The following is a 27,254-nucleotide window of genomic DNA, read 5'->3' on the forward strand; positions in this document are numbered from 1 at the left end:
CGAGCCCGGTGGGGCGGCCAGCGCGCGGGCTCGACGGTACCGACGAGGCAGGTGGGTGCCGTACCGACGCGCCGAGGCGAGCCACGCGTCGCCAGACGATCAACCGGGGCTGCCGGCGGTCTTACGTTGCCCCATCGGGGTGGAAGGCTGTCCCTCCCTGCAGTTGTTGGCGTGATGCAACACGGACGGTATGGCCAGGGCACTTCCATCATGTTTGGACGTCAATTAAGAAGGTCATGGTGGTGACTCCATGGCGATCGTGCTATGCGACGTTTGGTAGCAGATAGTTGACTCAGGTAAAAAAGTAGCTGTGCTTGGTAAACCGCAAAGCGTCCAGGACATTGAACCCCACTGAATTTGTCAATTTGTTACGGTTGATGGCAACAAGTGCTTCGTTTCTAACGTTTGGCTATCAACCCCATGACAGCGAAGACAAACAACGTGAGCCACAAATGAAAAGCTGCCGTGCATGCACACTGTTCGTGTCTGTCTTCTTGTCACTTGTTGTCTTTTACATTAAAAAAGTGAATATCTGACGTTCAAAATGATGAAATCCCCAAGCGTTGCATGTGAAAGATCATGTTGAGCTTCGTGGTTTATGACAACTTCAGAATGTAACGGTATAATTGATCAAGCACTTGCTCACACATACTGCTTCATCTCTTCATTTTAAACAGATAAGTGTTGGGCGCAGTTGGCTAGTGCTATCCTGGTTCAAGGCAGACTTCGGTGGGTTTGACCTCAACCGGCCCCTACCCAAGAGGTGTCACCAACTGGGGAGTGGTCGTCCACTGCGAGACTGACGCTTGACCGATCAGCGCCCGCGGTGGCGTGATCACGGGCGTGGTCTGCCTTGCAGTAGACCCTTCGGTTTGGTGACATTTTCCGGGAGTGCGGCCTCGCTTCATGTCAACAGGGCAGTCCTGCGATTTACTGGTCACCAGGGCAGTCCTGTGATTTACTGGTAACCGGGGCAGTCCCGTGATTTACTGGCCACCAGGGCAGTCCTGCGATTTACTGGTAACCGGGGCATTCCTGTGATTTACTGGTCACCGGGGCATTCCTGTGATTTACTGGTCACCGGGGCAGTCCTGTGATTTACTGGTCACCGGGGCATTCCTGTGATTTACTGGTCACCGGGGCAGTCCTGTGATTTACTGGTAACCGGGGCGTTCCTGCGGTTTACTGGTCACCGGGGCAGTCCTGTGATTTACTGGTAACCGGGGCGTTCCTGCGATTTACTGGTCACCGGGGCAGTCCTGTGATTTACTGGCCCCCGGGGCGGTCCTGTGAATTACTGGTCACCGGGGCAGTCCCGTGAATTACTGAGCCTGAGGAAGTGCCACCAGACGAGCCTGACAGCAGTCGCGCTGTAAGGCAGAGGCTAAGGCGAGTGCTTGGGATGTTCCAATATACATCAGTCCTGCAAGAATGCCGAACAAATGCAAATGAAGGCTCTGCCGTGTGCAAAATGTACGCATGTGATAACGACGTGAATCGGCATTTAACTAGAAAGACCTCGGCGCACAGCAAATTCTAAAAGTTTTCCCTTCATCTGACAAATGTGATTTAACCAACGGCCTAACATTGATGAAGGGCAGGAGCGTCCTCCGGAATGTTTCTCAATCTGACGCCTGAGTGTTGTCATCGCTTTCGCGTGCAGTTTTGATCACGTCCTTACCTTCTCCGGCTACTGCAACCTGACACCAGCACTTGCAGACGTCACAAGTCCAACGGATCCACAAGCGGTGCTCGAGCGCCCTTGATCGGTCGCACACATCGGTCCATGTGCTCACCACCGCGTTCATTCGCTATCTCCTTCGCCAGACGGCGTTGATCCGTGTGTTGGGATCCCGAGGTGCTGAACTCTGGACTCATCCATCTGTGATCTTCGTTTTTCCGCAATTTTCATGTTCAACCTTTCCATGGCAATTCTCCTAACCTTAACATTCTCGTTTTGTCTTAGCTGCCGACAGAGCGGCTGGTGAAAGGATCACCTAGTTCGGAAGAAGATTCTAGAGTTTAAGTAGTCTAAGTAGTCTAAGAGTATTTTGAATGAAGAAAAATGAATTGCCTGATATGAACGTCGCATGAAAATGCTGCTTGCAACCTGGTTGCAACCATAAAATTACTGGTTTTTGCACATTGTTGTTTGGTGACGTCTCGAGCGCGACGTCATACGCCCCTGGAGGAATTAAAAGCGTGAACGCTTGTACGTGTGCTCTAGTAGCTCTAGCTCCCTCTAGCTCTAGTTTTTAAGGCATGCAGTACCCTCTCCCAGCATCTGACTTAAACCCGAATCAGTCTGCGCTGGAAAATAAGTCTTATGTCACAGCAAGAACATTTCGCCAAATGCTGTAGGTCAAATGTCATGCCGAATTGTTCGGGGGCAATTAGAACGGTACTTTTGGATCTCTGAATACCACCATGTTGTAGATGGCACAAATTTTTGAAAGGCATACGTGACAAGCCTGTCAATTGTGTAAATTGGCACGAGGTGGCTGAGATGTTGGAATGGAAAGAATTTGAAGAGCTCATATTAGTACTGGCTACGACAACGGTTTGTTTTCAATCATGCTGATTTTTGGGAGTCGTACATTCCGTGGCATCAGACAAAAAACACACAGAAGAGCTCTTCATGAATTGATTTTTTGGACCTGGTCTATTTAAACTGACTGCTATAGAATCTACCACCAATCTGCTTCCCAAAATTTCTATAAAGCTCGCTTTAATCCGGTACGGCGCAGCAAAAAAAATTGTTAATATGAATCCGTGACTCTCTGCTGCAGTGTCGCAACCTTTGAAACATCAACGCGAGGTGTGTGATTCATGGCTTCATTCAGTTTTTCGCATTCGTTATTTTTTATTGGAAAAAGCGACCCAGTCAACTTACAGCAATGGGTAGTAGCGAATATGGGAAATCTGGCTTGTTATCTATCGGGAGTAGTATTTTGCATTAAATCCAGTCACAAACAAGATTCATGATATTGTTAGTCATATCCTTATTACCTTGGCACCAATTTTCCACGAACCATCACATAGCACGGCGGAAAATTCGCTCCTGGCCGAGATTACGTAACGGCGTGGGAACATCGGCTGCCATTTCAAGACGCTCAGTCAGGTGCAACGTATCTACATTTGACTTAAACTAGTCTCAGCAGCACTCTTATCAGCTGCGACATGATTTGCAACACCAAACGACGCTTAGCTTATGCACGCAGCAGATTAAATGCCCCGAAAAACGCCCATTTAGTGCGCCTTCTGAGCAGCTAATGCGGGTATCTCCCTCAACTCTGCTATGGGATGTTCATACATGCTAGTTCTAAGAAACAAAATTTGAAAGAGTGGAACAGTTGCAGCATGTTTGAATGTCAGATGCAGTCAGACCCTTTTTATTTTACCCGCGACTGAATACAAATTGATCTATTCTTGGATTTTAGCTGCACTGTGCTAAGTAACATCAATTGGCATGCACACAGTACAAAACTAATTCTTACTGAACTGTTATGTTGCGTGAAGTGTCCTCAATTGTCTCCATTGCGTTGTGCTCAGTACGCTCAAATCTACCACAAATGCTTAGTCATGGACCACAGCGTTTTAGTGGGCGAGGTACAATAGTCCTACGTAACTTCTCGTGCGCTGTGAGCGTCGCTCCAGGGCTAATGCAGCGTGTCGGAAGGCTCCCATCTTATTTCTAAAATGTAGCACGTGAGCTACATGGCGCCTTTCATTTGGACCGCTTTGCTAACTGCTCCTAGATGGCCGCTCGAACGAGGGGCGAAAAGAACGCTAACTTTGATGACAAATTATCGTACCAAACTTGCTGCTTGAACCTGCGTGATGTTGTCCTGCCGACGATGAGTCACCGTCGGCAGCGGTGCTCGACACCTTGGCAAATGCTGCGGCGGTGCGGTATTTAGGGATAGCGCCCATGACACGACCCTTCAAAATGATCTCGAAAACGGTGCAACAACTGTGTGAAACCGGTACCGGTGTCGTGGCCCTGGCAGCATGAGCAAATAATGGATAATTCTACCATATAACGTGAAAGCGTTCCCGTGTCGAGAACGCCATGATCTTAATGATAATGCTAAAAAACGAAAAGCAACATACATGGCGAGATTCAATGATATGGGGCACATTTCATGTGGGTCTGTTTACAAGTTTAAATATGAACAATAAATTTAGTAAGCGCAGGTTGCACTCTTCTGGATGGTCCCGTCACAGTCGCAGAACAAACGCCGCGAACTTCCTACTTCTAACGACATCGTAATGACCACTGGACGTCAAACTGGTCAAAACAAGTTCTCCCAAAATGCTGTATACTTCGTAAAATTTCTTATTCCTCGTGAATTCATGAAGTGAATAGCACAATTCATTGAGGCAGCTGAAAACCTACTTTGACAGTGAGTTTTGTCGACAACTGGTCCCTTTGACGACCTTCCCCTGCCAACCGCAGCACCGGTGAGGCCTGTGATCGACTCAGTTCGAGCGGACCAGTTCGCTGCTGCCACCCCGCGCCACCTGCGCCACCTGACCCCTGCGGGGCCACCAGACCCTCTCAGCAGCCCCGCTCGTAAACGGCCACCCCCGGTCAAGCTGCGGCACGCGCCGTCACGTGACCCTCATCGCCACGCGACGTCAGCCGATAAAGAATTCATGCCGTAATCACGGCCGGTAATTTATGGGCGGGGCCGGCTGTCGTAAAGCGGTGGCGGCCGGTCGCGCGTAATGAGCCAGTCGTCGTTTGTCATTAGTGGACGACCTATGGCCGGCGACGGCGTAACAGCCCCTCTACAGCGCCCCTTCGCCCCTCCGCTGAAGGGCGCCGCTGTCGTAACGATGTGTCTCTATTCTGACGGCCGCTCCGGGGTCGTCTCTCTCTGTGGCTCTGTTTCGGCGGCAGCCAAGAGAGCTGTTATCACCGTTAGGGTATCTGGCCCCGACTCCAGACACGTTGGGTCACTGAGCCGTGAAAATATTTCGATGATGAAAAATTCCGGTGAGCCGAGGGCGGAAAGCCAATTTCATGACTAATAGAAGAACGATGACCAAAAGTCCGATATCAGAAAAGGTGACAAATATAGTGTAGTCGTTTCTCCTTTTAGATTCCTTCTTCCGTCCAGATATGTAGCTCCCCAAAAGTGGTTGGAAGGGGGTGGGATGGGGGCTCAAGAGAAAAAAACGACAGTCTTTCATCAACATACCCCAATAACCGAATTTCTCTCTGGGTTTGGCCCACTTTCTTAGCGAGATTGGAGGGGGGTGGGAGAGGGGAGGGCTGAGGCCCCCTAGCTGAACAAGGAACCACACCCTGCTTCCACGAGTGCGATACTTTAGGTGTTAAACACGTTGCCTGAGCCAACAAAATTAAACAGCACGTGTTTTATACGCCCTTCTCCTGAAAGCATGAATTTTATAAATGTCCTTAGACCTGAACAACTGTCGCCTACGCCACGGCTGTGGCGCCTATGAGTCACGCTGGGTAGCATGAGCGCGACAAGCAGAAGGCAAACAGCATCCGCCCAACGTCAACAGTCAGTCGGCAGTCGAGCCACGCTGGGCAGTATCAGCGCGACAAGCAGAGGGCGAACAGCATCCGCCCAACGTCAACAGTCAGTCGGCAGTCGAGCCACGCTGGGTAGCATGAGCGCCGACAAGCAGAAGGCGAACAGCTCCGCCCCCAAACGATAGCAGTCAGTCGGGCGGTTAGAGCCACGCTGGGCGTATCAGCGCGACAGCAGAAGACGAACAGCATCCGCCCAAAGTCAACAGTCAGTCGGCAGTCGAGTCACACTGGGGCCGTATCAGGCCGTACAAGCAGAAGACGAACACCATCCGCCCAACTAACAGTCAAGTCGGCAGTCGAGTACACTGGGCAGTATCAGCGCGACAAGCAGAAGACGAACAGGCATCCGCCCAACGTCAACAGTCAGTCGGCCCAGTCGAGTCACAGGGCCGTATCGGCCGCGACAAGCAGAAGACGAACAGCATCCAGGCCCAACGTCCACAGTCAGTCGGCAGTCGAGTCACACTGGGCAGGATCAGCGCGACAAGCAGAGGCGAACAGCATCCGCCACAAACGTCACATTCCGTCGGGCAGTCGAGTCACACTGGGCAGGGATCAGCGCGACAAGCAAGAAGACGAACAGCATCCGCCCAACGTCACAGTCAGTCGGCAGTCGAGTCACACTGGGCAGTATCAGCGCGACAAGCAGAAGACGAACAGCATCCGCCCAACGTCAACAGTCAGTCGGCAGTCGAGTCACACTGGGCAGTATCACGCGACAAGCAGAGACGAACAGCATCGCACCCCCAACGTTAACAGTCAGTCGGCAGTCGAGTCACACTGGGCAGTATCAGCGCGACAAGCAGAAGGCGAACAGCATCCGCCCAACGTCAACAGTCAGTCGGCAGTCGAGCCACGCTGGGCAGTATCAGCCGACAAGCAGAGGGCGAACAGCATCCGCCCAACGAAACAGTCAGTCGGCAGTCGCAGTCCAACACTGGGCAGTATCAGCCCGACAAGCAGGAGGCGAACAGCATCCGCCCAACGCACATCAGTCGGCAGTCGAGTCACACTGGGCAGTATCAGCGACAAGCAGAGCGAACAGCATCCGCCCAACGTCAACAGTCAGTCGGCAGTCGAGTCACACTGGGCAGTATCAGCGCGACAAGCAGAAGACGAACAGCATCCGCCCAACGTCAACAGTCAGTCGGCAGTCGAGTCACACTGGGCAGTATCAGCGCGACAAGCAGAAGGCGAACAGCATCCGCCCAACGTTAACAGTCAGTCGGCAGTCGAGTCACACTGGGCAGTATCAGCGCGACAAGCAGAAGGCGAACAGCATCCGCCCAACGTTAACAGTCAGTCGGCAGTCGAGCCACGCTGGGCAGTATCAGCCCGACAAGCAGAGGGCGAACAGCATCCGCCCAACGACAACAGTCAGTCGGCAGTCGAGCCACGCTGGGCAGTATCAGCCCGACAAGCAGAGGGCGAACAGCATCCGCCCAACGACAACAGTCAGTCGGCAGTCGACAACTGACCTGCTGCAAGGCGTGGGCTCCACAGGTAAACACGGGTCGACGGCGTCCACTCCGACCACCCTCGTCGCCACAATGGACGCAGCCAGGCGGAAAAGCGGCGCCAGCCGCGTACCCCTCGCCACACCGCCCGCCCCCTGATTACGCTGCTGTCATTATCACGCTGGCATGTCCTTATTAGGAGCTATGATCTACCTACAAGTCGACTAATGCCACGCGCCGACGCCAGGGTGTGCGCCTCCGGTGTCGGTCTGGAAGGAGAAGTGACCATCCCGCCGCCCCATCGCTGGCGGAGCGCGATGGGTGCGAGGAAGGACCCGGTTATCGCCAGGCATGGTGTGCGGGTATCTGGTGTGTGGTGCGTGTCAGAGGTGGGATCGATTCCATGACAAAAACTCAGTTTTCTAACTTGACGAATTGCTTCCAAAAGAGCTGTATAACAAGTAAGCAAAAAGTCTGCTTCATATTTTGTCCCTATTTGCCAGATCCGAGGCCAACATTTTACGTGAAAATGCCGCCGCTGGCTATATTGTTTTCGCGTGACCCGCCAATAGGCTATTGGAAAACGGGTTGGGAGTGCATATTCCTTACACATTACGCGTACTTGCAACTTTGTTTCTCCCATACTTTATGAAATAACGTCCCTTGAAATATAGTTGAATGGGGGAAATTACCCCAACAACGGGCTGTTGAATTTGTACAGATTTCAGGCATGAAAGTGATAAACACCAGGGCAACAATGTTTGCATATTCCAGGATAAAGAGAGACTCATTTTGTTTTCATTTCAAGTCGCCTACATCAAACAGACTGCTGTACATACACAATGTGCACACACACAACTGCCTGTGAACCCGTGGTAGACCAGTCAGCCTTCCGTTGAGAACGAGAGAACTCTTGCTCCTCGGACGAGAGGGCAGTCTTCTGTGCATCCGCCGGAGAATCCTGAGTGGACCTGACCTGCTGCATTATGACGTTTCATTTGTGTACCGCTCAAAGTGCGCGGCACGCCCAGCTGCATGCGCCACCTGGTGTTAGCATTTTCTCAGATGTTGACTGTGTTCTTGTGAGCGTGACGAAGTGGCCGAAGCATGTGGCAAGCAGGCGGCTGCTCTCGTTATCCTGTGTCTGTTTTTCTGCCTGCAAGATACGCAGCTGCTGTAAATACCAGGACCACTCTGGAAATGCCCAGGTTAGCGCAATAACGGCGTGCATTGACTTCTCCTGTATGAAGTCATGCAGAGGCGGGAATCTCCATCTCGCACCGATTGCAGGAGTCACGTACATCGCCTTGCACAAACAACGGAAGCCAACAGAGCAACAGAGTATGTCTGTGCAAGAGGCTGCTCCGGAATGTATCACTGTTCCTGCCGCGCAGTTTACACACGATGGCTCGACCTTTTGTGCCTCTGAGTGGCAGCATTGTCGCCGCATCAGCGGAGCGCCCCTCGCGGAAAGGACAACCCAGCGCGTGCAGGCCGCGTACAAGGCGCACCTGATGGCCGTCCCAGGGCGGCACCAATCAGCGGCGCGCGCGCCTGGGGAATTCAGCGCCCCGCGAGCCGGGTGCACGGCTCTCCGGAGATAGCTGGGCGGCCTGGGCCGATACGCCGTCTGCGAGGGACAGGGCGGCTCTGTCCGGGGCCCGATAGGCCTGGGATCAGATCAGCTGGCATGCCAGATCACGTGATCACCGCTGACCTGGCCGCCGCCGGCTGCGCGGGTCACACGCTGATAGTGAGGCCACGGCGCGCTAACAGGAGGCTTTTGTACCGCTCTGGGGGCGCCGGACGGGGCCAGGTGGTGGGAGCGACCCTCAGTCGCTCACCTGACCCTGCAGACAGGTGAGCACCACATGTGACGGTGCCCGGTGACAGACGTGACCTGTGGTCAGTCGCTCCCCTGACCCTGCGGACAGGTGAGCACCACATCTGACAGAGCCCGGTGACAGACGTGACCTGTGGTCAGTCGCTCACCTGACCCTGCAGACAGGTGAGCACCACATCTGACGGTGCCTGGTGACAGACGTGATCTGTGGTCAGTCGCTCCCCTGACCCTGCAGACAGGTGAGTGGTAAGTGGACAATAGGTCAAAAGCCAAGAAGTTAAAGGACAAAAAGCAAAATGATATAAAGTCAAACGACAAAACGTCGAACAGGAAAAAGATCATATGGATAAGATCAAAGAGCCAAAAATCCAAAAGGACAACAGGTTAATTGCAAAAAAGTCAGGAAGGAAAAAGTCAAGCGCAAAAAGTCAAAAGGGATAAAAGTCATATGGATACAAGACAAACGGGAAATAGTCAAAAGGACAACAAGTCAATTAGCAAAAAGTGAGACGCTAAAAAAGGTAAAATTCAAATGTAAAAAGTTGAACGATGAAGATCAACTGTTAGTGTCAAAGTTGGTAAAAACAAAAGGAGTAAAGACCGCGAAAATAATGTACTCCCCAATTGTCCCCCACTTATGAGTCTACTTACAGAGCCCATGGTTAACCATGTAGCTTTTTCCATCCCAATATCTGGCCATGCAATTGCAAAAACGTTATACCTTTATCGCACAGCTTGATCAGAAACTTGGCTTCACTGTAATTAATCATTGGCTGAACAATTCAAAAGAAACTGTCGCTTTCACGACTTTAACTTGTTTAATCACAAAATTAATTGTCTAATAGGCAAAAAGGTAATCTTCACAAGTTTTAATAAGTACCCTAGGTCTAAAATTGTTTTTTGCTTCTTTTATTGTCTCAGCGACCCAACAACTGGGTTTGCTTACGCCTTTCCAGAACCCGAAGTTACCGAAAAACGTGAGCTACAATTTCTCCAAATTGGGGAGGCACGGTACCTTTCTTAGGGGATGGAATGGGCAATGATGATAATGTTGTGCGGGTTCCCTTGTCTTACCCCGCCAAAGGTCAGAGGACCCATTAGATAGCCCCGCCCCGGAGGTTCCCACGCGGGGAGGCTCCATCTCGCTTATGTTACCCGAAACCACCTAAAAGTTCTTACCCAGCTCAAAATCCGTGCCACCACTCATCGGAGGAATGCTCTGTGTGACCCTGGTTTTCTTTGGTTGAAAGGATCTAGGGCAAATCAGCTAAAAGGCCTCACACCGTGGAAAAATCATCGCCACTGAACGTAAGTACCCAGGGGTGTTGTTTCCTATTCAGCTGACGGGGGGGGGGGGGCACTTGAGCCCCCCAATATGGGCTTGAGCCCATCCAGCTTTGCGAAGAAGGAGGGCCAAATCTGGACAGAAGCCTCTGTTGGCATATTTTAAAGTTGGTTGGTTCGTTTTCGCTGTTAAGCTCCCACCCGACCCATTTATAAAAAACTGCACCCCTGTATTTACCATCACGCGAGTGGGCCCTTTTCGATCCAAAGTTCGGCCCAGCCTATGCTCCTTTCGCGGAGGCAATAAATGGCTTACTCCAACTGCCTGAGCGGGGTGGGCTCCTCTCCTCTTCCCTCTCCACTTAGCCCTCCCCTCGAACACCCGACCAGAGGGCCTTGGTGTATTTAGAAGCACTGCGAAAACCAGGGAAGTGATTTTTATAGCATCTTCTGCCGTTGTCCACTTTACATTTATCACTTTTGACATTTCGTTTTTTGACGTTTTGCGTTTGACGTTTATCCTTGGCTTCCATCTGTATGAGGTTTTTCCCCCGTTTGGCTTTTTATTTTTTTAGCTTTTATCGCTTTTAGGTGCATTACACTTTTATTCTTTTGACTCCTGCCTTTTGAATTTTTGTCCCTTTGACTTCGGCTTTTCGTCTTTTTTGTATTTACTTTGATCTTGTTTGAATAATTGCCATTGGATTTTTGCTATTCGACTTTTTGGCCTTTGACTTTTTGTATCTTGACGTTTTGTCCTGTAACCCCCGGTAAGCATGACATGCGGCAGTGCCCAGTGATAGACGTGATCGGTTGTCAGTCGTTCACCTTACCCTGGAGACCCCCCCCCCCCAACAGTTCCTCACCTGGCCCTATAGGCAGGTGAGCACCGCATCCGACTGTGTCTGGTTACGGAACCAGATGACCTTTAATTAAATAATTAAAGTATTCTATTGCAGCTTGTTTGGGCACCTGCAATCAACTCGTGGTACTTATCACTCACCATTGGCGAGACTAGACTATCGTAATCAACGCAGCACCGCATAGTACGACACGGTCCATGACGTGCCGTTAGCACGCCCCAGGCTCCACTTCTGTAGGGTCCACGCGATCTTCAACCTCACGTAACCCCAGCACGTGTAGCGGCGCAGTTCCAAATTACCTCGATAAATGGCCTGAGCGTAGGCAGTAAAAAAGATTCGATGAGTTTTGGAAGCTTTTCTATCTAGAGGTTTTTGTAGTAAGGATTTCTCGACCCAATCCACCCGCAACCCGTCATGGCATGATCATACCCATCCCCTATAAACTGCCTATCAGTTGCAACACCCTTTACCTACTCATTTATTTCCTCAAGTCATTTATCTCAGCAACACGTCGTCGCGGCAATTCGAGACGGGCCGATTCAGACGGTGGAGTGAATGGACAATGATACTGGCAGTATCATTGTCCACTGGAGTTGCAGATCGAGACTGGCATTTGACCGCACACTGTTATGCACTGAACATTGATGCGCCCGTCTTGGGCGCTTTTAGGGATTGACGTTGCATCTTGCGACCGAACAAGTAACGATGTGACACCAATTGCACGGCATAGGTGACGTACTGTTTACCATTCGCTGACAGCCTCAGGACTGGCCGACCCACGTGTGCGTCAGTAATCGGTCCGGAACCGTCCAATGTCATGTTTTCCTAGGCGGACTTCAAGTGAGAAACGCCGTGGACTAAGGAATGGTGAGCCCCGATAGATTACACTGATAAACAGCGCGGTTTTATGTGATCAACATCCACATCAAGTATCTGCGTGTTTCGCAAAACCCTTGCTAGAGTCACCGAAAACGTAAACCATTTCACAGTGCACAACAGCTCTGGTTAAACTGGGGGCCCTCGCCAAAGACTCACAACCAGCCAATTTTCTGTCAAGGTCATTCATTAGTTCAGATGCGAGCACTTAACATCAACACACCTCCGCACGCCAAAAAACCTGCAACAGGAATATTCCAAAGCAATGATAAAATCTAGCTGTGTAGGCTCAATACGATTTTGATTTCACTTGCATGGCGTCTGGACTGACGTCTGTTGTCACCCCGCTCACCACGCCGAAAAATTATGCTTGTGTTATTCGTTGGAATATAGGTGGCGCAGACATAGACCACACACGCTGGTATGCACCTTGTGGTCCAACGCTGACCGTTCTCGATCTTCCACAGCATTTTTCATAGTGCTTCTGTTTGTTTCTATCATCATACACTACTACACGCTCAGTACATGGGACCTGAGAATGGCAAGCAGACGGCAAAGCAGCCCTTCTGACCTTATAGCATAGTCAAAAAGCTGAAAATGATGCAAAGCGCAAGACGAATGGGACCTACTGGGAAAAATTAGAGTCCCAATGCCCGTCTCGGCCCGCGCGATATTGCACCAAAATCATCAAATTGTTACAAAAAGTACATCCTGCAAACGACATAAAGCCCCATGTTTTGGGGAAATATAATCTTTGATCATCCAACGAGTTGGTGAGACTCGCTTATGTAATGCAACATTGTTTACGTGCCAAGCACCATAATTCTAGGACATTTATAGTGCTGCAAGGAACGTCTTCAATAGACAGCAACGTCCACAGGCGTTTTCAGCCAGTTGCAGCCATTTATATGCACGAATATCCGCACACTGCAGGGTCTTTTGAGCAGCACAAAACATTCTTGAAACCTAAAGCTCAAACACATTTAAAAAGTTCCGCAAGAGAGCTAACTTATGCTATCCAGACACAAACATCATAACGTAACACAATGCGCGTAACGCGCAGTGCAACGTGTGTAACGCGTAGCACAACGCACCACCGGCATTACGCAATGGGCGCTGGCAGCGCCATCACGCGTCACGCCGCCGGCTCGGCCTCAGGCTCCACAGGCTCCGCTCAGGCCTCCACACCACCCACCGCCGGCGGTGCATTCTTCGACTTCGCCCGCCCACCCGGGCCGACATTATGCACGCGCCTCGTGGCCTCTGGGAGCGAAGAGAGCCCCGGCCGCGGCGCGTCAGGCTCGCCGCCCACACAAAAGGGTGCGCCGCGAGTGGCGACAGCCATTTGTCAGCATGACGATTACGACGCACCAGCCGCCTCAAACTGTCACGACGGCCTTTGTGCGCGCTAATTAATCGTGCCGCCAATGACGCCGAGTGGGGCTCGTTAGAGGCGGCTCGGTTTCACGGCGGCGGCGCGGATTAGTCCCGCCCACAATCAATGGGCCGCCGACGGGCGGGGCGGCCCGTCGACGGCGACAGAGAGATCGTCGGCGTCGATGAGGAGGCGGTCGGCGCGTGGCCGCCGCCGTCGGGCCGGCCGGCCGCGATGAGGACGTGGCCCGTTCCGTCAGTGACCGCGCTCCGGCTCCCACGGGATTTGGAGATGCACTAGGCCCGTGCTGAACGTCGGACGCTGGAAAGCTTCATGGTTGTGTATCGTTTACGGGTGTTAAGGTCATGCTTTCGAGCCGCTCAGGTTTCCGATTCCTTCGCAGTGAAAGTAGTGCGTCTCTTTGATAGGTATTACGGGCTGAAGCTTTCCGAAAGGGAAAGCCTTAGACGCTCCTGGAGGACACTGCTTGCAGGTGATCCGGCTGCTTTATTTGACAGAAAGTTGCCGTAATTTTGTCTTATTTCATCTTTTGGTCGATCTCTGCCTTCTGTCTAAAAGCACTCGCACGCACATGATTCGTTCCGTACATTAGTGCCGAAGCTGAACATTGCTTGAACCAGAAATGCTCGACCCGCATGTTCTTGTAATCTGTTCTGTTCTGTTCATGCTTTTTTTTTGTTTCGATTGGAGCGTGCCACTCGCCGGTGCGACACCGAGGCAATGGCCTGGTTTACCGGGGGCTGGTAAAACATAGCTCAATGAATTTATTGGTACCTGGTCTTAAGGACCCAGCCGTCCGCGACATCACAATATAATGCCGCTCCCCCCCCCCCCCCCCCCCAAGCTTGCTGCTATCCCAGGACGATACGCTGCTCTCTCTGTCGCTTCTAACGATATCCTGAACTTCAGTCACGCAGCTCCAGCGACTGAGCCCGATTCGCGACGCGGCCAAATAAAGTGAGTTGTCGTTCCCCCCCCCCCCCCCCCACGCCCCAAAAGTCGTTCACAGGCGTTTCTGTTTCAGCCGAATGTAGCAATCGATTGGTCGGTGCGCGGCGGCTTTTAGAGGTAGGACGCGGTCTAGATCAATGGTCACGTCTCAGCTGCTGACGGCGCGGCAGCCGTCCTGCGCAGTTATATTGACGACTGCGATGATTCTCCACGCCATCGTGGTCATGCCGTGTGTCTTTCCGGGCACTGTCAAACTGTTGTGTGCAAACGCGCTGTACCTCCATGCGTAGAAACAAAACTTCACATCTGAAAGTCGCATTCTGACAGCTGCCAAACCCTGCTCACTGCAACAATCATGTCAAATGTTTGCTGTTCTTGGTCAACGTCGATAGGTGAAATGTGGTCAGCAAAACATGATGAAGTATAACTAACGTGCCCGCCAATGAAATTTCTGTACCCACGAAGCTGCAATTTCTAGGAAAACAATCTTGAAATTTGTTGGCCCGCACAAAAAAGTGATGTAAGTGATGTGCAGCTAGTGTTGCGCACTCCAACGCAAACCATGAATCCGCGAATTTGTGGTGCGTTGAGGAGTTGCTTTCGGATCTAGGCAAGCAGGGCAGGCAACCAGGCGTGAAATAATCTGGATGGTGTAGTTTACAGTGCCGTCCCCAGATCACTAGGCTTTCTCGACGCTGTTCGACACATAGATGCACCAGCAATCGACCGAGAAGCGGCCAATTAACATGTTCGGAAAACGTCACCAATCAAACAAATACAATATAACATACAGTGTGCGTATGTTAACATGCAAGCAATGCTCACATGTACCTTCATCTGAGCAAGTATGTCATTCATGCACGCTGATTATTCCTCGGGTTTGTATTAGAATGCATGTTCCATGACATGGTTGATGGGATGTTTGCCCTATTGTAAGAAAAATAGCAGGATGTGTGTGACCAGGTCCCCAACGAGTGATCGGTCCTCAAGCTTTCTAGGTTATGTCCTCAGCAGGCAGAATGGTCAGATGTTTGCTCATGTGACCTCAGCGGTTGGGAAGGTCACTCCCGTGGCCTTAGCAGGTGAAAAGGTCACTTCTGTCACCTCAGCGGGTTAAAAGATCGCTTCTGTGACATTAGCGAGTGAGATAGCCCTTCCTATGACCTCAGCGGGTTAGAGGGCTGCTTCTGTGGCCTCAGCGGGTGAGAGCGCCGCTCCTGCATCCTGAGCGGGCGACATGGTCAGATGCGTGTGCCTCCATCCTCGGCAGGGAAGCGAGCGCGGGCCCCGCAGACGGTCCCCGACGCGGCACCATGGAGGACAGGCGGGCCGAGCTGACCTGTCGCGTCTGTGGGGACAAGGCCTCGGGCAAACACTACGGCGTGCCCTCCTGCGACGGCTGCCGCGGCTTCTTCAAACGCTCCATCCGCCGCTGCCGACAGTGAGTAGGCGCGACTGCAATGACGTGTGGACAGCAGTGAGAGGCTGGACGATAAGCAGACAGCATTCGCTGGGCCGGGGGCCTCTGAGGTTCGGCCAGTTGGTCTGACATCGCCACCTTGCATGCTCTGCGGCCCGAGGGACGCCGCGGTGAGTGCTGCAGCCTTATCAGGTCTTGGTGGCCGTAGCTCACCGACTCGACGGGACCCGTCAGTACGAGCAGGCGGGCCTCTGAGCCGACACTCTTGGTCCGCCCCTGCCCCCGTCCTAGACCCGTGTCGACCCCGACAGGGGTGAGGGCGGAATAGGGCGATGAGGGTTAGCATGCATACACAGTGAAGCATTCACGCGTCACGTTGGTTGATGATTTCGTTTGGAGCACCGGGCCAGTTGAAGCAAATGTGGCTCAGTCTTTACCCACGTCCACTTTATCCACGTACCCACGGCACTGATTGGTTCTTGGCTGAGCTGTGTGTTGGAAAGCATAAGGAAGGTGTGTGTGTTTCGTGCTGCTGGGCTTGAACCATCGGTTAACTATCCTCTCTCACGGGGATGGATGCTGGAGAGCCATGACACTAAAATGGTGGCAGTATGTATTGGTATCAAGAGCCATGCTGTTTTAAGATGGGATGACATCGGAATCATGTCCAGTCATAGTAACACACGACACAATATTTTGTATTGCGCAGCTCCTTGGACCATCTCGACTACCGTCCCTCTATATCGGGCACCGTCCAGAGAGCTGAGCTCACAGGCCACCCAAACATCGCCGGCGCTGCTGGGGACTCGTCCACAGAAGAGCATCCCTCATCCCGCACCGTCGAGCCGACGCCGCCGCGCGGGCCGCAATAATGCAGCTGACTGCGACGCGCCGCATAATTTGGGCTGACGGATCGGAAAACGATGGGACCGACGAGCGTTTGATGGCGTTATCTGGGTCGGGGTGGCGGCGAGGCTGCCGCCTTTGAACGGGCGGCCGCCAGCCGGCGGTCCGTCCGGGACCACGGCAGTGAGCAGCGGTCGCTCCGGCGCCGCGACATCGCGGCCGTCGGCAGGACCCTGCTGTCAGTGATGCCGAACTGAATTCGGACGTCGGCTGGACGTGGTGGGAGGAGGGTTACACGCGCTGGGTCAGACTCAGCTGTGGAGGGGCTCTGTTTTGACAGGTGGAGGACCGCTTCACCCTGATGTACGTTCACCGTCGGATCAACAGGAGCGCATGCTTGACCCCTCCTTGACACGTACCTGTGCTCGATTCCGACTCAAGAAAACCGACTGGGACTCTGCCTGAGTCCAACTCCGACCAACTATTGCAAGTTTGAGCTGATTTCACACCTGACTCCAGCTGTCCAAACATAAATGGAGTCATTTAACTAACGTGACCCAGTTAACTGACTCCGACGTACCGTTCATGTAAATTTCTAAGCCATTTCGATGGGAGTTGAAGCCAACTTCTTATCTTCTACGTATCGCTCACTGGGCTTTGTTCCTTCTCTTTTCACATCGTTAAGCATATAAGGTAAGCAGTTAGACGCCAGGAGCCAATAAGTGCGGCTTGGAGCCACTATCAGCATGCATGACAGATTTTGGAAAAAGTGTGCTTTAGCTCTTTTTACGCTAACGCTATTCCAATGATAGGTAAATTGGTCCCGCCGTCAGTCGCAAGCATCTAATCGTGAAATGCACGGGACACAGGATAAACAGGGGATGAAACCCATCTTTTGTAGTTGAGCCTTTCAAAATAGCCGGTAAGCATTATTCTGGAAACGTTTTGGTTTCGTCATCATGTACGAATTTGTTATCCTATGCTTGCGTTTTTGGTTCCATTGGGCAAATTTGTAAAGTAATGCAAACGTGAAATGACGAAGCAGTGCATGGCGATGAAACAAAACGCCCTCACATGGAAAACTCACGATTATTTTGATTACCCTGGAGACCAACCATGGTTTTCGCTCCTGCTGATCTCATTCTTCGAGCATTTAAAATTGGCACCAAATAAGGCCTCTGCCTAAGAACGCTAGCGTCAAAAGATCTTGTTATTGGACAGGGACTACTAATAAATGAGCGGCTTACCTGTGTCTCAGCCTCAGTCCTATTCACATCAATGCGTTGACCAAACCTACATATTGTATATTGCAAATGAAGTCGACGAAATAAATAAATCCTGATACTTTTGCCCCTGTAAAGGTTACAATGGACTGGACTCGAACCTGACTCAGTTCAACTTTGGCTGACTCTGGAGTGAACTCTAATTCGGAGTCAGAGTCCAACACAGGATTGTTGTGATGGCGTTAAACTTGCAAATCTTGAACTACCGCCACCCACAATCGCATGCTTATTAACTGCATCATCCAAGCAACGCTGCGCGGCAGTAAATCTATAACGTATCTCGGTTTCATACCCAACATATTACATCTGCTCGGGATCGCGTGTCATGCTCTCAGCAACCACATCTGGCAACAGAGTGCCCACGAGTCGAGTGTCATCAACAAAGGCGCTATCTCTCCAATGGTTACTCCGAGCGACAACGTCGGCGCCAATAAGATCGCCTTTGCTAGTAGACGTCCATAACCCTGTTGCCAGGTCCACCCCGGTCCGACCTTGTCGGCGTGCCCCTGCGCCAACGGTTGGACCTTTGACGACCCCCGACGGCCTGTGATGACTGCTGATGACCCCTGATGACCCCTGATGACCGCTCATGTCACACCTGATGACCCCGGCCGACCCCTGCCGCGCTGGCGCATCCCTGACGGCACGGTCGGAAGCGCCGCCCGCTTCCGCCACCGCTGATGAATGCGATATTGAATTACGATCGGTCAGCGGTGCTCATCTGTGGCATTGTTACGAAGTCGGCGCGCGGCGGGCGGCCGCGGCTCCCGCCTGTTCCGGGCTGTCACCCACCCCCCCCCCCCCCTCCCGTCCAGTGCACCTGTCCCGGGGGCCGCCGGGCGCGTGACATTGGCGGCGATTGTGCCGGCCGCGCATGGGCGCCAGCGCACGACTCACGAGGACCTTGCTGCTTATGACTGGCGTACGGGAGCGGGGGGATGGCCAGGGTTAGGCGACTCAGAGGCGTTGCTAAGTCGCTTCTTTCCATGCACTTCCACATGTTCAGTGCTATTTGATCCAAATGTTGGGGGAGGGGGGGGGGGGGCGGGAGACCACCGAGTGCCCTATAACCCGATAGTTCCTGCGCCGATGTTTGTGAATCAGCAGCATCCCCATACCTTCCCTCCTCAATTATCTCGTGGTAATGTGGTCAAACCGCCACCCTTGCTTGTTAAATATTGTGTCACGCCTTGTACATTGGCAAGCAGCTGTAGGTAACTGCGGTAGGTTTGTTCACAATAGGGGCTTGCGCGCACTCGCAGGAACCTGGAGTACGTCTGTAAGGAGAGCGGCCGCTGTGTGGTGGACGTGGCTCGGAGGAACCAGTGCCAGGCGTGCCGCTTCTCAAAGTGTCTCAACGTGAACATGCGCAGAGAAGGTAAGAATCACCGCTGCGATCGGCGATGGGTCTTCTTCGAGACAGACTAAGTGGCGCTTGACATAATCGCGTGAAATTTTGAAAGCGCGAAAAAGGCGTGAAATTTTGGCGCAGTTACATTAGCAACCGACGTACTTTGGGGGCAAACCGGTTGGGGCTGACATGAGCGAGAAACCGCGGAGTTCAGCAGCCCAACTAGCATCAGCGCTGCGGGCCGGGGCCAGCGGTCTACACCGACGCTCCGGAAGACCGGGGACGCTGTGCGATGGGTAGGACAATAAAAGCAGTTCGAAAAATAAAAACACACAGAATCAGTCAGAAACTGTGTGCCCAGCGGGACGCAACAACCTCCGGCGCCCAGTGCGTTCTCGAGCCGAGAGGCCTCTGAGAGCCCCAGTCCTTTCAGCCAACTCGCTCGCTACGGGTGGGCGTTAGTTCTCGCTGCGCTCACCAGGACGGCAGTGCCGGCGCCGATCGGCCGGCGCCACCGCGCTGTGAGAACCGATCAGGTGCGGCCGGATTGTCTCCTGTTACCTAATAGTCATCGATCAGCCGCTTTATTGACACCCACAACAGCGGACTATTGATATACGAGGGCCGAGTTTCGGCGCGCGGCCGGCGGGCGCCGCTGGCGCCTGCCGTATTGACGCCTGACCCGTTCATGTGGCGTCGGCAAACGGCACTCTCACACCTCCCGCCAGCGGCCGGCTCTCACGGCCCGCACTCCCGAGCAGAGCTGGTGCCGGTCCGGCTGACCACGCCTGCGCTCTCCTCGAGCACTTGAAAGCCTTGCGCCTGCTCATGTGACTTGGAGATGAAAGTCCACGCAGAATATTTCTGCACTACGTTCCCTATGCATGCGGTGTGAACGCATTTACTTTTCTCATCTGCGGCTGTTCGGTATCTACACCGTGATTATGGATGAAGATCTTGGTTTTAGTATGGGTGCTAGGAAATACGCGTAAATCGCGTACGTGCCAGCAATGCAGTGCATTATTCGTGGCGTACCTACATCATTGCCAGGTGCTGAGTCGAGACCGATAAATAGTTCCACGATTAAAACTCAACTAGACTTTGGCTGTCAAATTATCGAGCTAGATATTTTTCATGTAGTGTATTTCGAAAACTTTAACCCCAAACCGTCAGGTTTGAGCGAAGCTTTTCAATTGCAACACTCTTGAAAGTAGTTCAGCAGTTTGCTGATCAGGACTTTGTTTTGACTCTATGTGTTATTGACTACCATGAGTAGTAACGCGTCGCACCAAACAACAGCAATGTAGTGATAAGGCCAGAGGATAACCGAGTGGACATGTCACACTGCGCAACTGGGACAATTGTTCGCGGCGCCAAGGCAAACCAATGATTACCTGCAGACAGCTAGGTACTGCGTACCTATAAGGGCTCGTCTGCACAGTCTGTTCGCGGTGCGTAGATAACATGATTGTGAGTCGGAACTCGCTTCTTAAAAGCTCCGAGCCCCCGTCAATCCTGTCATCCCCGTCGTTGCAAATCGCGAGTCCTTGGGCGGTGCTTCCATATCGGTGACGAGCAGCCAAATTTGCCAAATGCTCGCCGGCGCTTACGTCCTTGTCTACCGGCGTCGTTAGTCGGCGCGCGGTCGCGCGGGCAGCCGGGCCGGCCGGTCCCTCTGAGCCGCTGTCGGCGCTGTCTGCCCCGGTGGCAGGTACTCCATCGGTGAAAGGACGTCGGCATATTTACCGACAGCCGTCGTCCCCCTCCCCCCTCCCCCCAGCGCGGCGCTCGCGGTTCTGCAAACAGCCTGGCGACCACAATGGCCGCCAGCCTGGGGGTGAAAGGTCATTGAAAAGCCACCGCTCGCCCAACACATCCATGTTTGATGAGGAGTCCACATTAAATATGGACCATTCACCAGTAATAGGCAACTCGAATTTCGCGCCGCGGCGGCCGTCGGTCGGCGCGTGCTCTTATAGAGGCGTGTGAGTGACGTCCGAGGCTCGCGAACGGTCGGTGACGAGCGTGTAGCGAGTCGGCCCGGCGCTGCGTCGGCGGCTGGCGAAACTTTCGAGAAGTTCTGTATTTGATGCAGCGCGGGTCGATGCTCCAAGGTTTATGCTGCGGCGGAATAACATTAGAGACATTAGATGACAATGTCGGAAAATGTAAGCGAACTGCTCGCAGGAAAATGGAGACAGTAGGGTCTTTCTGATCAATTTTTATGGCCACACCGTAAAAATTGTATGGCCACATAATTTTTATGGCCATATTATGGCACAATCACAAAAGTGGCGAAAACGGCTTTTACGATTTTATCTTTGATTTTCTCAGCGAGTAACTGTGCCCTTTCTCATAAACTGTGCATGACCCCACCTTGCCGTTTGCATCCCTTCGCCTTGTTGGTGTTGTCTTGCCGTCTTGAAACTGTCCAGTTACCAGTCTGATTCTGTCTGGTTACCAGTCTGAACACCATTTGACTTCTATCAAAGCATTAGTGTGTCTCGTTATGCTGCATAATGCGGTGGTGGGGGCGAATGGTTTCTTTGACGGTGGTATCGGGTCCAAAAGCAGAATTTTTCGTGACGAGGTCACTGCACCCAGGTTTCTCCTGTGCCATTGAAATCCTCTGATGGTTCACGTATGGCTCACTGCTATTACCAATGATGAACCCTGATGCTACCAGTGGTGTCCCTCGTTCCCTGTCACCTCGTTCTGAAGTTGATGTTGATAGAGAACTCTAATGTTACTGTTTTTTTTCTGTGGTTTCCATTGCCTCGGTGTTACGACCAGTAGTAACTACTAACACACCAATGGTATCCCCAGACGTGACTGGTGGTGCCCCAGACATGATCAGTGGTATCCTCAGACGATGCCAGTGGTGTCCCCAGACGTGAGCAGTAGCATCCCCGGACGTAACCAGTAGCATTCCCAGACGTTACCAGTGGTATCCCCAGACGTGACCAGTGGTATCCCCAGACGTTACCAGTGGTAGCCCAGACGTGACCAGTGGTATCTCCAGACGTTACCAGTGGTATCCCAAACGTGACCAGTGGTATCCCCAGACGTTTCCAGTGGTAGCCCATACGTGACCAGTCGTACCCCCAGACGTTACCAGTGGTAGCCCAGACGTGACCAGTGATATCCTCAGACGTTACCAGTGGTATCCCCAGATGTTACCAGTGGTATCCCCTGACGTTACCACCCGCGCCCTTCACCTGAACCGCTCGGCCGGCAGCGGTGCAGCACGAGAGGGCTCCACGCTCCTGCGTGAAGCGCCAGCCGAGTCTGCTGCCACCGGAGGGCACCACGCCGCTCCTGCTGTCCGGGCCTGCCTTCGCGCCGTTCGCGCCCTACCCGGGCCCGTTCCCGGCGTTCCGGCCGTTCCCGCTGGTGCCGCCGCCGTTCCTCGGCTCGTACGCGGGCTCGGCGTTCACGCCGATTCGGCCGGCGGCGACGCTGTGGTCGCCGACCGCGGCGGCGCCGCCACCGCCTCCACCGCCTCCGCCGCCTCCGCCGCGCCGCGCAGAGGAGGAGGAGGTCTCTAGCTCGCAGATCGACGTGGTTCGCGTAGACGACTCGCCGGCGCCCGAGCAGCCGACCGCCACCGCCGGTGAGAGGTTCAGGCCATCTCGAGGAGGCCTGGAGACGTGCACCCAAGACGTGCACGTGCACCAGGAGGTGAAAGGGACCGCGTCAATAATGGTTGGAATTATTTCAGGAGGTCGTACCTCTCCTGCCCTATGTACTGTTTTCTGAGGGTGTGGCAGCAGACTGGGTCCACTGTGATCTTGGTGCCTTAACTGGAGATAGGTTACGAAAGAGTGTTTAAGAACCCTCTCCTTCTCCCGAAGAGCTTATGTCAGCGGGTATGCACATTACATGGCTTCGAAATAAACCAAAAAAGATTACACAAGCCCAAAACAGGATGCAGCCTTACAGATGTACCTCACCGCAGTCTGCTCCAGAGAAGGGGTAGCCTGGAGGTGCGCTCCGGTCTGCCACCCCACAGTGGAGCAACCCAACTGACGCCGCCGTCCGCGTGTGTTTCAGAGGAGGGTCGGCTGGCGGCGGGTCCCTGCCTAACAGCCGACAGACGTCCATCTGATGAGCTGCACCCGGCCACCTCGCGGCCGTCCGAGGCAGCTCTAGAGACGGCCGCCAAGCTGCTCTTCCTGGCCGTGCGCTGGGCACACACCATACCATCTTTTATACAGGTCAGATGGCGTTGCAGCCCGCGGCTGGTCGACAGACTAACGGCGAAGTGATGGAAACATGTGCTTTGCTGCTTGGACCACAGGTGCCTAGGATTTGGACGAGCTCGAGTGGTGGGTTCACATGGGTGTAGATATACTCGAATTTAAACGCATTTCTCATCAACATGGCTCAGGCAAGTTTTGGTGCCAAAGGAAACCCCCTCAGCAAGACGATTTGGTTGCATTGGGTTTTACAGTCGCATCTGATGTTATAGTCATCTATGATAAGGCTCATTCTGTCGATGCATTGCCACATGAAGGCAACTTTTTACATTGCATCATAGCGCCAGAACTACCAACCACACCGAAACTGAGTAGTCATGATGCTATTGGTAAATGCCTTGCAGTCTCCTCCATTCCTTTGTTACGAGGTATAGCTGTTGCTTTCACCGACCCAACCATCAACACCCTGTTAAGTATTTGCGGTGAGATGTTCGTATGGGTATTAACAAATCTTAACCGATGCGAGGGTTTGGCGGCGGATATTATTGTTCATCGTTTGGCCGACAGATGTCGCGACTGGAGCAGAGTGCGCTGCTGGAAGCCAGCTGGAGTGAGCTGTTCGTCATCAGCGCCGCCCAGTGGCCTCTTGTCATCGACAGCCGTACGTCCATTTCGACCGCTGCCCGGCGGCCAAGGTCGTTCACAAGGTTGACTTGGTTCAACCTTGTGATCTGGTGATGGTCGCTCGGAGGTGCGCCCATGACATTGTCATGACCGTCCAGACCAATGTCCTCACTGACGTGATGATTGTTCAGTGCAATCTGTTGATGCCATAAACATCGCTCGGCCCAATCTCCTTTTATCGGATCTTTTGACGTCATAACCAACGCTCGGCCCAATCTCCTATTCTCGGATGATCGTAAAGCCCATTTCCCTGACTCTCTGGATCTCTCTGAGCTGTCCTGACTGGCGAGTGCACGGCAGACAAGGCGGTGTGTGCAGCATTGCACTTCGCTCCATGATGTCTGCCCTCCAGCCCTTGCTTTGCCAAGTCCTTGGTTTGGCAGTTTGTCGCGAGCGGACGCGGCCGTCTGTGAGGATCAGCTCGGCCGGGTGTCCGCATCAGACGGGTTCGACGGCAGACGGCGGCTCGGCCATGCTCCATCACGGGAGACGTGTCTTGGCACAAGGAACCGTGTCTCAGCACCGGGGCGGTGTCTCAGCACCGGACCGTGTCTCAGCACCAGGGCACCGTCTCAGCACCGGGGCGGCGTCTCAGCACCGGGCCGCGCCTCAGCACCGGGCCGCGTCTCAGCACCGGACCGCGTCTCAGCACCGGACCGTGTCTCAGCACCGGAGCGGCGTCTCAGCACCGGGCCGCGTCTCAGCACCGGTCCGCGTCTCAGCACCGGACCGTGTCTCAGCACCGGAGCGGTGTCTCAGCACCGGACCGTGTCTCAGCACCGGGGCACCGTCTCAGCACTGGGCGGTGTCTCAGCACCGAGGCCATGTTTCAACGCCGGACCGTGTCTCAGCACTGAGGTCGTGTTTCAACACCCGGCCGTGTTTCAGCACCGAGGCCGTGTCTCAGCACCGGGCCGTGTTTCAGCGTCGGAGCTGGCGGCCGCCTGCGGTCCGCGCCTGCAGCCGGAGCTGGAGCGGCAGCTGGCCGGGCTCATCGACATCATCCAGCGTTTCGCCGACCTCAAGGTCGATCACACCGAGTACGCCTGCCTGCGGGCGCTGGTGCTCTTCAAACCAGGTGCGGTCTGATGAACACGGGCGCCGCGCCGCGCTCCATGTGGTAACCGAGGGCAGGTACTCACATACAGTAGATGATGTGGTTATGCGTGCTGGCTTGGGTCCGCCAGAGACTTAGTGATTCATTTGTGCAGTATTTTATCTCCACTATGCACTTGTTTTATCGATTTAGCGGGCGGCTGCACCATACCTAACTTCGAGGTCTTACGTGTGATGTGCTGTTTCAGAGGTGAAGTCGGTACGAGACCCCAAATACATTGAAATTCTGCAGGATCAGACTCACCTGATGCTGTACGAGTATGTTTTCTCTCAGAAAATGGCGGCCAAGGTAAGCTTAAATCCTGGTCCACGGACCCTGGCTTGGTTTAGCTGGGATAAGGGCCCTTTCGGCCAGCAATAACCTTTCATGTCTTTGGAATGAAGGGACACAGAGAGTGACCCGGGAAACAGCTGCAGGCATCTGGCGGTGCTGTGTGGCTGGGACTTAGCCCGAACGGGAAGCCTCTCTGGGCTGTGTTCGGACGTTTGGGCGGCTCACCCGTCATGGGCCCGCTCCAGGCTGATGTTTCAGCTTGCCTCGGGTTAACGGGGAGTTACGGGGATTTCGGATGAAGCGGTGGGTGAGGAAATAGGGGCGCGTGTCTCGGGCTCGTAAAACCTGGAGCGATGACTAAGGACAAATGTGCGGCGCATCAAAGGCTTAGCGTGATCAAGCATGGCTGCCTCCCCCCTCAGCATCTAAGTTGCTCACATGAGTTCCCATCACATGTCTAGAGTTGCGGGGAGGCTGCGCTCGAAGCCTGAATTTTTTCTATTTATTTCTGTTAAGCCTATTTATATTCAGCTCCCACAGGCGTCATGTTAAAGTCCAGCCCGCAGAGCCTTAACAGTCTGCTCCCAGTGACCTTGCCAGGGCCACTGACATCTTGCATGCCATTTGTCGAGGAATGACCAATTAACCAATTACGAGACGTACGGCGCTGAAGCTCGCGTCTCCACATCGGAGACGCGGTGCACTGCTACAGTAGTCTGGTGACGTCATCGCCCATCGGTGTGGTGACGTCAGCGTCCATCGGTGTGGTGACGTCAGCGTCCATCGGTGTGGTGACGTCAACGTCCATCAGCGTGATGAGTCAGCGTCCGTCGGTGTAATGACGTCAGCGTCCGTCGGTGTAGTGACGTCAGCGTCCGTCGGTAGGCGCGGTTCGGCCGCCTGCTCCTGCTGCTCTCGTCCCTGCGGACCGTGTCCGGCACGTTCCTGCAGGAGGTGTTCTTCAAGCGGGCGCTGGGAGGCGTGCCGATATCGCAGCTGCTGGCGGACCTCAACGGCAGCTCCACTGCCATCTAGCGGCAGGCAGCGGTACTGACAGCTCTAGTTGGCCCACCGCCCGCGTCACCCGCTCGTTGTTTGTGCCGCGCCGGGATGGAGCGGGCGAGCCCCGTGCCGTCGGTGACAGGGGTACGCGTTCATTCACGCGCGTGTTATTTGTTGGCGGGTGGCAGCAGCGGATCAGAGGAGGCAGCCGCGGCGATCAACCGAGCCAGGTGTTGGAGGGTAGCTCTGTTCGCGGTCGCCGACACGCCCGGCTTCAGCGCCACGACCGACCGCATCTCGATGTTGCATACACGTTTCTAGGTGTACACCAGGCTGTTGTCTTCAGACCACACACTCCTCTTTCCTCATTTCCCGCTCCATACCGGATCCCAGCAGCGTCCCCGTCCTTCCAGGGCAGGTTACGGCTGTCGCGTCATGAGCCGGCTTCACTGCCGCCCTGGTTAGGGCCCAACCCTTGCGCCGGCACGAAGTCCAGGTCCCTGCCCCTGCGTGGGGCGAGGCCTGCTGGCGGAATCGTCCCACGGTAGCGGCAGTCTAAACATCTGTCCAACGCAATGCTGGACACTTCAGTGTGCAGCTGTTGTCGCATGTATAAACAGATGAAAGTTCGGCGAAGAGGCAGGTCAACCAAGGTTATGGGATCGCCTCAGGTGATTGACCCTCCTCTTGAGAAGTGGATGGTCAGATTGAGAATCGCGTTCACCATCAAGCAACCGAACTACTACACCGAGAGAGGAAAGGCCCGGATTTTGTTTGACTTAATCTGACGAGAGAAGCATGCGAGTGCAGTCAAACTAGGAAAGCAAAAAATTCAGACCG

General features: G+C 53.6%; 1 protein-coding gene across 1 annotated transcript; it reads left to right on the forward strand.

Annotated features, from left to right (window-relative positions):
- Positions 1–26,953, forward strand: LOC119105629 (photoreceptor-specific nuclear receptor). The gene is made up of 10 exons (XM_037229088.1): positions 1–51; positions 15,510–15,680; positions 19,051–19,166; positions 22,378–22,563; positions 22,669–22,752; positions 23,193–23,356; positions 23,906–23,999; positions 24,948–25,100; positions 25,327–25,427; positions 26,298–26,953. The coding sequence occupies exons 2-10, from the start codon at positions 15,553–15,555 to the stop codon at positions 26,445–26,447; spliced, it is 1,176 nt and encodes a 391-aa protein (XP_037084983.1). The 5' UTR covers positions 1–51; positions 15,510–15,552; the 3' UTR covers positions 26,448–26,953.
- Positions 26,954–27,254: the final 301 nt, after the last annotated feature.

This window comes from Pollicipes pollicipes, unplaced genomic scaffold, assembly GCF_011947565.3.
Source record: "Pollicipes pollicipes isolate AB1234 unplaced genomic scaffold, Ppol_2.1 Scaffold_6138;HRSCAF=7277_pilon_pilon_pilon, whole genome shotgun sequence".
NCBI lineage: Eukaryota > Metazoa > Arthropoda > Thecostraca > Pollicipedomorpha > Pollicipedidae > Pollicipes > Pollicipes pollicipes.

Bases quoted from the DNA above. Each gene is read 5' to 3' on its own strand.
- LOC119105629 (XM_037229088.1), top strand. From the start codon at position 15,553: ATGGAGGACAGGCGGGCCGAGCTGACCTGTCGCGTCTGTGGGGACAAG. The intron at 19,167-22,377 runs GTAAGAATCACC...CTCGGCCGGCAG, and splicing joins CGTGAACATGCGCAGAGAAG to CGGTGCAGCACGAGAGGGCT. The intron at 24,000-24,947 runs GTACGTCCATTT...GCCGTGTTTCAG, and splicing joins GCCTCTTGTCATCGACAGCC to CGTCGGAGCTGGCGGCCGCC.